This window comes from Myiozetetes cayanensis, unplaced genomic scaffold (genome assembly GCF_022539395.1).
Source record: "Myiozetetes cayanensis isolate MyiCay16 unplaced genomic scaffold, myiCay2020 scf2-11, whole genome shotgun sequence".
Lineage (NCBI taxonomy): Eukaryota > Metazoa > Chordata > Aves > Passeriformes > Tyrannidae > Myiozetetes > Myiozetetes cayanensis.
In genome coordinates, this window is record NW_026087411.1 from 112083499 (window position 1) to 112096413 (window position 12915).

General features: G+C 45.9%; 1 protein-coding gene across 1 annotated transcript; it reads right to left on the reverse strand.

Annotated features, from left to right (window-relative positions):
- Positions 1-841: 841 nt before the first annotated feature.
- On the reverse strand, positions 842-1366 carry LOC126640537 (gallinacin-10-like). The gene is made up of 2 exons (XM_050316414.1): positions 1220-1366; positions 842-978 (listed from the first exon to the last, which is right to left on the reverse strand). Exons 1-2 carry the CDS (start codon positions 1275-1277, stop codon positions 842-844), a joined length of 195 nt encoding a protein of 64 aa, XP_050172371.1. The 5' UTR covers positions 1278-1366.
- Positions 1367-12915: the final 11549 nt, after the last annotated feature.

Sequence of the window (12915 nt, forward strand, 5' to 3'; positions counted from 1 at the left end):
CATTCCTTTGTAAAATCATCTAATTCCAGGTGGCTTCTGTTCCATTTATTTTCCTGATATCCTAAGTGGATGGTTCCTTAGCATCTTGATCTCCTGATAAGAAACCTCCCATTATTGGAATGACTTGGGTTTCCTGAAAGCACCATCTTGTGGCAGTGAATGGAACAAAGCTATTGCAAGAATCAATGCCTGAGGAATATGTTTTATTCTAAGCTAAAGAATATTTCCCAAAGGCATGTTCAAAACCTTAGGGAAGGAAAAAACTGGCTGTCAGGGAAACTCTAGACATTATTAAAAAATGGTCTCCAAAATCAAAAGTGAAATGCCCACCCAAGTCTCTACTCACTTACAAATTCACTCTTTACCTTTCTAAGGACTGAGAAGTGGTGGAAAGAAGGAGAGATGGGAAAAAAATGAGAAGCAGAGTTGTGTGAACATATTTCCCCCTTTAAATTTATATTTTCTAGGCGATTCTGGAAATTAAAAGAACATAAGGAGGAGAAAATGTTTCCTCTTTTGGGTGAAAATACTGTGAAATATTTTTGTAACTCTTCAAAAACTTACTTTTTTTTTTTTTTTTCCCCCCATTCAAATTTAAAATAAACTGAATTCTGGGAAAATGTTGACCCCCCCGAACCCTTTTTATTGTACATACACTTCCATCCAAATGAATTGTCTCCTTAAACACACATCGATGTACACATGTTCATCCTCCCTCTGGGCTTTCTCACAAAGGGCTGCCCTGCGAGCCCCGGGGAGTCGGGCAGATTATTCAGGCAAACAGTGGATAAAGCAGCAGGACCAAACAATTCCCTGTGATGCCCTTCAGACCCTGTGGCACTTACTTGGAGCAGCAGTTCAACAGCCCGTTGTGGCAGGTCCCTGTGGCAGCGAAGGTGGGTGGGCACGACCCGGCACGGCAGAAGTTTCCCTGGCTCCTGCACTCTGCAGTGTCAGCAAAAAGGGGATCTGCAGAGCCTGTGAGAAGTGAAAAGTGTTAAAAATCTCAGGTTTCGGTCTGAAATGAAGAATTTTTAAATTGTAAATGCTCATTAAATCATTAAATGTTCATTAAAACAGATGCCCTCGGGACAACCCACTGCACCATCCCGACAGCATCAGATTTAGCCTGTCAGGTGATGATTGCTTTTTCCCTCCTATGAACACACCTTTGCTCACAACCCCCTCTGTGGTTTATAGGATTTGTTTTTCTCCTCACCTGAAGTAGCCTGGAAGATGAGGAGGAAAACAGCAAAGAGCATGTAGAGGATCTTCATGGCTGCCGGTCGCTTGTGGGCTGCGAGGTCCTGCAAAGTGCCAATGGTGGATGGAACTGGCTTGAGGAAAGGCTGGGAAAGACACCCTGTATTTATAGGGCCTGTGGGATTGTGCAAGTGTGACCACTGGGTGCTTTGTCAATGAGTAACTGCAATGAACCTTCTGGAAAGGGGCTGGTTATCCCCCTTATCGCGGGTGGCAGCGAACATGTTGCAATCCCCCGAGGGTGAATTTCCACTTAATGTGTCAGTTATATAATGTGACCATCAGCCAAGCCCCACTGAGCTGCACCAGTTGTCATGGCTTTTGCAGACCCCTTTCCAACATGGGCACAGGGATGGGTCAGGCAGGAGGCTTGGAAGTCAGCCACCATTGGAGTGGGGACCCGGCTTTGACCCTGGATTCGTCACCCCCTGACAATTCACGTAACATTTTGTCTCTGTCTCCCCATCCCTGTCACCAGGTGGATGATGTCAAAGGCAGAGAGGAAAGCATTGGGAAAGACATGAGATGATGCAACTGTTCTTTGTAACTTTTTGAACAGTCTCACCCACTGCAGAAGGGTGACACAATGATCTCTCCCTCCCTCAATCCTCACTTATATCATAGAATCATAGAATGGCCTGAATTGGAAGAGACCTTGAAGATCATCTCATTCCAACCCCCTGCCACGGGGAGGGACACCTTGCACTGGACCAGGTTGCTCAGAGCCCCAGCCAGCCTGGCATTCCATGCCACATCATTCCCCACTGCCCTATGTTCAGCCTTATGTCACAAACTCTGACCTCCTTGCACTCAGTTCCCATTTGCCCAAATTAAAAACCCCAAGAGTTAGAGTTCTGACACTAATATGTCTCTTTCCTTTTAAAGAAAGTGAACTGTTTCACATACATGTACAAGTTTGTGATGCAATGCCAAGTGTGTCCTCTCATATTGCCCCAAAAGGTTGGGAGATTCTTATGGGCTCTTATGGATTCCATAAGAATCTTGGCTGACATGATGCCTCCAAGTGCAACATCTTCTGGGGCTTCACTTCAGAGCACGATCCCCATGGCTGTAAATTTTCTAAGAAGGGGATCAGCGTAAAGAATGTTCCTCTTCATGAAATCCTGGGCTTGTAGATGCCAAATGACCACAACATCTTTGCACCCATGGGAAACCTTCCCTTTGCCCAAACACCATCACACCCAAAACCAGGTTAAACTCTGTCACAGCCCAGGTGCCTCTCCAGTTCCTGCCTCTGACGTCCTGGTTCAGTGGTTTGCTTCCTTATTGTCTCATTTATTATGCTTAACTCAGAGTTAATGGTGGTTTTGTTCTAAGAATTATTCGAAGGATGAAAACATTACCCATGTTTATGTTTAACCTCAGTGCTCACAGGCAGGCTCAAGCAGCTGAGGGAGCAGCAGCAAGGTGAGTTACTTAAGTGTTTATGCAGCAAGTAACAGCAACATAAACACTGATTTCCCTCTTCCACCCATAAAATCTAATTAACCGAGAAATGTCAAGTGTTGGGGTTTTTGTTTGTTCTTTTGGTTTTTTTTGTACCTTTGCCTTGAAAATTGTCTTTTTTTGTTTGCCAACAACTTTCCAGCTTTCCCCATTTTTGATAGCATGATTTGTCACTTCTTTCTTTTCTCTTTCAGTGAGGATGTCAGTGGGACCCTCTGAAGGAGAGACAGACACTTGATCAACAACACCAGGAAACAAAACCCTTTTGTTTTTATCAAGACCCACTGAAATGTGAATTTTTCCAACCTGTCTTTCTCACAGGCAGAAAACTGTTGTGATGTTTTGCAAATGGAAATGTGGTTTTTGAGCACTCATTGCTCCACAGGATGCCCATGTTAGAGAGGAGTCATGCTTTTCCCCAAATAAAATCAGAGTGATGGCACTGGGGAAGGTGGTGACCACTCTTTGTTATCACACACAATGATGCTTTCATGGTTGTATTGTTTCCCACCTGTGGAATGGAACAAATCCATTACCAGAGACAAATTGTTTTAATTTCACTGATGCAAACTGCCATAGCATTCACATTTTACTGGACAGCCTCCTTTCTTGCAGAAGGAAGACAGCCCTCTAGGAAATAAGGAAGAAGTTTTTTACAGGGAGGTTGGTGAAACACTGGCACAGGTTTGCTCAGAGAATCTGTGGCTTCCCCATCCTGGAAGTGTCCAAGGACAGGTTGGAAGGGGCTTGGAGCAACCTGGGCTAGTGGAAGGTGTCCCTACCCATGGCAGGGGGTGGAATGAGATGGTCTTGAAGGTCTCTTCCAACCCACACCATTCCAGGATTCCATGATTCTATGAACATGACCAACATTTCAAGCCCTGCCAGTGCAGGTAACCAGAAATCAGAGCAAAAGGAAAATTCCATGCCTTTGACTTCTAGCAAGAACAAAGACAGGTGCAAACTGGTTGCTTAAAAACCGGGTGAAACTTGCACAAAACCCCCCAGGAGCAGAGCAATTCAGGCAGCACAGCAGTGACCTGGGGCTGGAACACAGCAGGGTGTGCATGGAGCTGTGTCCCAGGGTAGTCAGGGCAGGGATGGAGCCCTGGAAATCTCTGTAGAACATTAACTCCCAGGCATGAACTGGGAACTCCAGGAGCTGCAGGTACATACCCAGAAATACCATGCTCTCTAAGCAAAGAGGAGCAGGGGGGACTTTGCAATTGAGTTTTGCTTCTCACCCATAAGCACAGCTTTTCAAAGGTGGCAAGGCAAGGAAAATCCAAAATTGTTGAGTGGGGCCAGCCCTTGCAAGCAGCATTGTACCTGATTTCTCAGTCTTCTGCAAGGCAGGTGTTTTTCTTATCTACTTCTCTTCTTGATTGACAAATACCCTCCATAATAGTTCATTATTATAGGCTTCAGTGCTTAATCCTGATTAATCATCAATAAGTTAATGAACTGGGATAATATCATGTTCTTCAAATGTGCCTTTTGTCTGACGCTTCCAAGACTAAGCAAAATAAAATAACAGACTGAAATCTTACATTCAATTTGTCATCATCACCAAGGCAATTTTAACAAATTCATTTGGGTTTTCTGATTTTTGTTGCTGCCTCGTGTCCCTTTAACAGTTTTCTCTGTGATAAATCAATGTCATTTACAGCTCTTATCTTTGCAGTGTAAGGAATGGAATGTTTTTCTGCCACAGCTGATTGCAGATACTTCGTGGTAAGAGATGTGCACTCATTGCACCTCTGCCTGGATAGCTGCAGGTGAAGCTGGTATCCAACCTGCTTCTCCATAGCATCTTACACCTCTTGGAGCATAGGAATATCCCACATAGTGCAGGGAGGGAGCAGCTCAGACCACTCAGTCTGTGAATCCATGTGTTGTCTGGACCACTGCTATGTGTATTTATTAACTTGCCATCCCATGGGGTGTTTGAGAGGGGTAATTGAGAGCTGGGGTTGTTCAGCCTGGAGAAGAGAAGGCTCCAGGGAGACCTTAGAGCCCTTTCCAGTGCCTAAAGGGGCTCCAGAGAGATGGAGAAGGACTTTGAAAAAGAGTCTGGAGTGACAAGACAAGAGGGAATGGCTTCAAACAGAAATAGGGTATATTTAGATTAGATATTAAGAAGAAATTCTTGGCTGTGAGGGTGGTGAGTCCCTGACACAGATTGTCCAGAGAAGCTGTGGCTTCCCCATCCCTGGAAGTGTTCGAAGGCCAGGCTGGAAGGGGTTTGGAGCAACGTGGGATAGTGGAAGGTGTCCCTACCCATGGCAGGGGGTTGGAATGAGGTGATCTTTAAGTTCCTTTCCAACCCAAACCAGTCTATGATTCTGTGATGCTGCTTCATGCATGAGTCTTTATTAGTACAAATCCTCTAATAGATACACTTTGCTCTTGTGCAAAACCTTCCCCCATGTGACTTGTCAGTAAGGTGGTTTATGCCATTTCAGATGGGTTCAGGTGGGTGCACAAGGCACATTTTTACCTCTCTTTTTCCATCAGTCCTAACTGGGACAGCTCCACTGGCCCCCTGCGAAAGAAACATCTTAAACCTTTCAGAGGAAGAAAAGTACAGCAGATCAGTTAATGATTCCTGGTGTGTGAGACATTTCCTGGTGTCACTGAAGAGGCACAAGAGGAGGGCCCTGTCCACGTAAGGTCCAGGGATGCTGCAACGCTGAGGTCTGGGGACCTGGTCAATTATTACCTTTTGATCTCCAGTCCATGTGCCCTCACACTGTGATCCAGACAGTGAGTCAACATTAAACAGACATTTAAATGACAGCACTGGAAATCAGCATGGAGAGATGTGCTGCCCTCTGCACCTCTAAGCTAAGGGAGAACTCCTCTGTGAGGGTGACAAGGAATAATAATCAGAGTTTAAGAGGGAGGTGGGATACAGGGTTTTCTGTATGTAATGTAGAAAAGACTAGTACTTCTCTAGTCCTTCATGATGAGTCTCCTTAGCTGTCACACAGCCCTAATCCTGCTGGAGAGATGCTTTTCCTGCAAGGGGTGAGGTTTCTGTGGGGATGGTATCCTGTGGAATAGCACAGAAGCCTTAAATTTAAGAAATATGGTGCAGTTGATGACAAACTAAAACACGAGAAGTGTTTTCATAGACAGTGAGCAGTATCTAAATACTTCCCTCTATGCATCAGCTAAATATCTACTATGGTGTGTTGGGTAAGTTTCTGTTGATTTTGGCACCACCATCATAAGAAATATAATCACTGGAGCTCCCCTGGCTCATGTTAGGTTGGAAGTTGCTAGTGCTGCAGCAGCAAGAATTGGATTCATCACTGGTAGGACTTGACTTTGCTATTTTGACTACAAGTATGCATTTAAAGGTGCATAGGCACATGGTTATTTGGGAAAGCATATATATATAAAATACATATATATATATATATCTTTACCCTACTGCTAGCAATCTTTCCTGTGCCATAAATTATTTGGGGTCTAAACACCTATTTTCTGCACAAATCAGTGTCCTGATTAAAGTTGCACAGGGTTTCCTCGCAGTCTGTGCTTGGGTGCCACTGTCACCTAAAAAATCACAGCCATTAAAAGCTTGTGAGTGACATCTAAATCCCACGTTGGAAGTTAAGCATTGCAGATCTCTACTTGCACAGATGACACACAGTGAGGTATAATAGTAAAAGAAAGTGTATGTAACTAATTTAATAAACAAAATATGTCCACAGAGTTATAAGAGGTTACTTGAAATATCGTATCATAGAATCATAGGATGGTTTGGTTTGGAAGGGACTTTAAAGACCATGTCTTTCCAACCCCCTGCCATGGGCAGAGACACCACCCACTAGACCAGGTTCCTCAAAGACCTATTCAACCTGGACTTAAAATCCTCTAAAGAACAAAGAAAACAAACCATCTGGAGGAATCCATTAAAATAAATACTAGTTACTGTAATTTACTCACTTCATTTCACAGAACAACAGAATCACAGAATGTACTGATTGGAAGGGACCCACAAGGATCATCGAGTCCAACCCTTAGCCCTGGACAGGACCAGCCCCAAGAGTCACACCCTGTGTCTCAGAGTATCATCCAAACACTGCTTGAGCTCTGTCAGGCTTTGGGCTATGACCACTGCCCTGGGGAGCCTGTTCAGTGCCCAGCCACGCTCTGGGGGAACAGCCTTTTCCTCAGATCCAACCTAAACCTGCCCTGACACAACCTCAGGACAGTCCTTGGGGTTCTGTCACTGGTGACACAGAGCAGAGCTCAGTGCCTGCCCCTCCTCTGCCCCTGAGGAGAAAGTTGTAACTGCAGTGAGGTCTCCCCCCAGTCTCCTCCAGCTGAACACACCAAGTGCCCTCAGCTGCTCCCCACAGAGCTTCCCCTCAAGGCCCTTCACCATCTCTGTTGCCCTCCTTTGGATTCTCTCTAATGGCTTAATAACTTTCTTACATTGTGTCACCCCAAACTGTCCCCGTGTTGCAGGTGAGGCCTCCCCAGTGCAGAGCAGAGCAGGACAATCCCCTCCCTGGCCCGGCCAGCCATGCTGGGCCTGATGCCCCCCAGGACAGGGTTGGCCCTCCTGGCTGCCAGGGCACTGCTGACTCCTGGCCAACTTGCCCCTTGGAAAGCAGCTCTGAGGTCAATATCACAGGCAAACCCCAGTTATGCAAGCCACGACGTAATCAAGAACATCATCAGTGCATTGGGCAATGCAGGGGCTGGAGGAGTGGGTGGAATTTGCTTTCCCCTACCCAGTGTGCTCCAAGTGCTTGGGACGGGAAGAGAAGGGGCAGTGCCTGCCTGGGGACTAAGGGTTTTTCCTTTGTGCCTACATCTCCTAAATATTTGCTTCCCAGGTTCTAGTTTAAGACAGGATTCAGTGGATTTTCTTGCTGGAGCTGCACCCTTTGTGTGTTGAAAACTCCTCCGTATGTGACTGCACCATTTCTTAGGGGTCAGATACAGGACACTAAACATCTCCTTGGTATCTGGCATCCATTAAATATCTCCTGGAGATAAGTGTGAGGGTGCTGAGGCCCTGGCACAGGTTGCCCAGAGAAGCTGTGGCTGCCCCATCCCTGGAAGTGTTCAAGGCCAGATTGGACAGGGCTTGGAGTAATGTGGGATAGTGGAAGGTGTCCCTGCCCATGGAATTGGGAGTTGGAACTAGTTGATCTTTAAGGTCCCTTCAATCACAAAACCAGTCTGTGATTTTATGATCTATCAGAGATGCCTCTGGGAGGACTGTGCAAATCTGTTCTCCTGCCTCTGTCCTTATTTCATCTCTCCATCCGTGGATGTTGTTTCCTCACCATGTTTGTCCCCGTGCTGGGGGATGAGGCTTTCTCCAGCCTTAGCTGGGAGCAGGAATGACATCACAGCACATGCAGAGTCCAGCATGGAAGAATCCCTCAAAAAGACAGGGGAGTCACTGAGTTGTTAATTTTTGATATTCCTTCTTCACAGACACATCAACAGGGCATAAACCAACCTGACTTTCATCTGTTGAAGCTGACAGAACGTTTGAGATGATCTTCTGTGACCCACCCCCGCAGCAGCCAAGAGGGTCACTTCCAGCCCTCTGCATTAAGGTCTCCACAGAGCCACCCACGCCTAATAGTTCCTGCTCCCCTGTGCATGACTTTCCTGGGAAACCACGTCTTTAACAGCAGCACCTAAATCCCCCCTCCAAGGATTAGGATTCCTCCTGGGTAATGAGCCAGACACTTCTAGGAAAGTGACCTTTGGAAAGGCCAAGACTTGCTGGCAGCATTAAGGATTGCGTTTCTCAGGAGTCCTCTCTACGCTTTTCACGTCCATGCCTTTGCTGGGGGTGTAAATCACAATTTAACCCACCCTCTCCCCCATCTCCAGCCCTTCAGAGGGACAGTGAGGGTGGTTTTGTGGGTGTTGATGCAAAGGGTGTAAGTAAAAGTTTGGCCTCGGTAAGGGATTGTAAAGACATAGCAAAGAGACAAACTCCTTGTCAATGCAAAAACGTGTCACCTCTTCACAACAAGCTCCAGGGATCGCTGCTCCTCAGGTAGGAACTACAAGGCAGAGTTCTCTGGGCTGGACAGTCATATCAACTGAAGCTGACTGAGAATAGGTACACAGTTAACCTTAAAATCTGAGCTGTCTTTTCTAACTCCTCCTGTTAGACTGAGGCAGAAGGAAAGACGATGAGCAGGGAAATCTGTGGCATTCCAGAAGTTCTTTTGGCACACCTTCCTGTGTGCTGATGGAGGCTGGTGATGGGTGACAGTGCAGCCAGTCCAACAGGGGGTGGAGGAGTTTGCCAGAGGAAAGATGGGAAGGACAGTTGTGTCAGTCATGGAACTAAACATGATAAACACCATTCCTAAGAGAGCTGGGGGTGTTCAGCCTGGAGAAGAGAAGGCTCCAGGGAGACCTTAGAGCCCCTTCCAGTGCCTAAAGAGGCTCCAAGAAAGCTGGGAAGGGACTTGGGACAAGGGGTTGGAGGGACAGGACAAGGGGGGATGGTTTCAGACTGACAAAAGGCAGGGTTAGATGGGGTATTGAGAAGGAATTCTTCCTTGGGAGGGTGGTGAGGCCCTGGCATGAGTTGCCCAGAGAAGCTGTGGCTGTTCCTGGATCCCTGGAAGTGTCCAAGGCCAGGTTGGATGGGGCTTGGAGCAACCTGGTCTAGTGGAAGGTGTCCATGGCAGGGGGTTGAAATGACATAATCCTTAAGGTCCTTTCCAACCCAAACCATTCTGTGACTCTAAGGCAACTAGGATGGCTGGCCACATCCATACTGTTAAACTCTTTCACCCTCCAGGACGAGGTGGCTGCATTAAAACTGTCTACAGAGAATCATCCCTAGTTCATACCAACCCCTCACCTGTGCCCAGGGATAGTTTGGGTTGGTGCCAGTTGGCCTGTGCCCAAACTGTGCCCAGGTGAGCTGATATTACAGAGCCGTTTCCTGCACCTGCCCCTACACTCTTTCACTTGCCAACATGGACGTGGTGCTGCCTCTTGAAATTTTGCTATGGATGTTATTGCAGAATCCCTCTATCCTTCCCCTCCACTCACTCCTCCTGCCCCAGAACTCTCAGCAGTTATGGTGGTACATTATCTGGACCTAAAACTGTTGCAATCACGCCAAAAGTCAATGAAATCTCTGGCTTTTCTCCCACAAACTAATTAGTCTTTTAGATTACAGCAGTTCTACATCTGATCAGCCATTAAGGACGTAGGTCTGGGGTAGTCATTTAGTTGCAAGAGAAGTTTGAGTACGGGAATATGATTTAAAAACTTGGAAGCATAAAGGAAAGAAGGAAGCAGGCAAGCTGTGGGACCAAATCCCATTTGCAGACAGCTCCTGTTCTTACATGAGGGACAAAATCCCAGCGAAAAGTTCAGGCAAAGGAAAGAAAATTTGGTTGATTTTCCATGCTCTAAAGACTAAGAGCAGTATTATTCCTCTATCAGCCTTGGGAGATGGGGAGTGATGTGCTGAGTGGGGTCATGGCCTCCGACTTCATCTTCCCACTCTCTTTTCATTTAAAAAATCTACTCTTGATTGCATCTCACTATCAGCATCTGCTCACAAAGCTGGTCCTTGTGCTTTGTGCAGGTCTTGGAGTTTAATCTGAAATTCACCCAGTTCCTAAGGAGACAACCTGAAAATCACTCAGGAGTATGTCCTGGGTCTGCAGCTGGAAAAACAAGTGAAAAATAGCAAAGAGAGTTTACAGGAAAATTGTTATGAATTGAGGTCTGAAACCTGCTGACACAAAGAGGTTTGAAGATTTTCAGGTTTGGCGAACTGCAGCAGAGATAGAGATAAGAGATTGCTATGAACCCTTTTTATTGCCCTGAAAAAAATCCAGAGAAGTATTTTTCTCTTGAGGGTTTTTGGCTGATAATTCATCTCATACTGGTTTATGGCCTGATTTTAAAGATACCAGTGTACTGACATCCTTCTGCCTCCTGACTGCAGAGAAAGATAAATATCAGCCACATGCTGTCACCAAAATGTACATTGGGAAAGAAACAACCCCCAGCTCTCTGCTGGGACATTCTTGACCTCATGTTGTACCATAACAGAGCAATGTCCTGCTGGACCATCCATGCCTTGACCTTTCTGACCTCACTGGTATTGTCTTCCTTCACATCCTCCCATGGCAGCAAGGTTGACAAGTTTGCTATCTGCAAATGTCAAGATGTCTTTCTTGGGTTGCAACTGTGAGTACAGTGTCACAGTCTGGGTTGTTTTTCCTGGATTCATTATCTCAGTGTACTTCCATCATGTTTGCCCAGTCACTCCATTTTAAGTTTCCTGCTGTTGGCATAGCTTTTAAATACCTTGAATAAAACTGAAAACCCGAATGTTTCATTCTTTGGGGTTTTTTTGCCATCCAGTTGCTGAAGATGTTTACAAAAATTCCCCACATTGAAGACTGGGGCACCCCATGGATGACTGGCAATCCGTGGCACCCCCATCCTGCTCCACACTAAGGCAGGAGTGGGACATAGATGGAAATAGGGAAAGGGATGAGACCACCAGGGACAGGCTGGAGCAGATAAAATGCCCATCACCATCTTGTCAGCCAGCCCAGAGCACTGAGTGCCACGTCCAGTCATTCCTTGAACACCTCCAGGGATGGGGACTCTACCACCTGGCAGTCTGTGTCAGTGCTTGACAACCCTTCTAGTGAAGGAATTCTTCCTGATGTCCAAATATTAACAGACTTCTCCATCACTTCTCCAGCAGCCACTTCATCAGTGATTCGGATGCTGAGGGGAAAAGAGGCTGAAGACCTTTAATTGGCACCAGTGCCTGGGAATTACTGTGGAGTCCTCGCTCCACAAACAGGAGGACCAACAGGTTGCCCAGAGAGGTTGTGGAGTCTCCCTCATCACAGATATTCCAGAACCGTCTGGACACCATCCCATGCTCTGGGATGACCCTGCTGGAGCAGGGAGGTTGGACCAGATGACCCACTGTGGTCCCTTCCCACCTGACCCATTCTGTGTTTCTGTGATCTTTATCCCTAAGAAGGTCCAGCAGACCAAAAGTGACCTTTCCTTCATCACTAACAGGGAGATGTGACCTGATCCTCAACTTGGACGCTGAGCCTTGAGTCAACAGGTTGAAGTCAAAGGAAAATGAAACTTCAGCTTCCAGCACAGTCATGGGATTGTGCTGGAATGGAGCATAGCCTGCTGACACAAGGCTGGCACACTTGCTTTTACAGTCAGAAAAAAATCCTTGCTGCCTGGCAAAAGATAGGTCAACGTTCTGTAATCATTTTCACCAGACACAAAAAGTCCAGAGCTGGACCCAGTCTGGCTCTGTGTGCAGGGGTCCCGGCTCAGGAGAGATGGGCTTGTGCTCACAGGGTTCACATCCTCCTCTGGTCAAGCTTACTTGTATGTCAATATTTAGAGTAAACTACTTTATACAGCAGACTTCAAAAGGACTAATCACAATTTCCTAAGAACTGGAAATAAAGTTATATATGAAAGAGCATTTGTTGCTGAGATTTACAGCTTTTTGGAATGTTTTAAGCCTTTCTCCCTCACATTTCCCCATTTTATATGGCCTCAAAGATTTCCTTGCTTATGCAAGACAGAATGTTTTAACTAGAAACATTCAGAGAGTCTCTAGATTATTAGATAACTTGGTTATTAAGTAACCTATGACAACTTGCCTTGCATGGGAGACATCAAGTTCTACTCTCTGTTAAGCTGTCCCTTTGATTAAACCTCATCACCAGCCAGATCTTCATAGAATCATGGAATCACAGAATGATTTGGGTTGGAAAGGAACCTTGAAGATCATCTAATTCCAACCCCCTTGCCATGGCATGGGATACCTTCTTCCCTAGATTGTGACTCAGGTAGCTCCTGCTTTAAAAAGAAAAGGCTTAAAAAAGTCAGAAGAGTTCAGCCCATTGAAAAGTGAGAACAATTGTAAGTTCAGCATTTTTTTCTGAAATGTTTAAAAACAGTTCCCATTGCCTGGAAGCAAAGATAATACTTCTAATGAGAAGTATGCCAGAATGACACTTCTTATCAAATATCATTCTTTCAGGAGTGTGCCAGTACTCCCAGGAGCAGCATCTAGAAAATTGTACTATATTGTGGTTTTTTTCAGCTGTGGAAGGTCTGCAAAAGGAAACACCCGAGTTTCTTTCCATTCTGGCAAGCCAA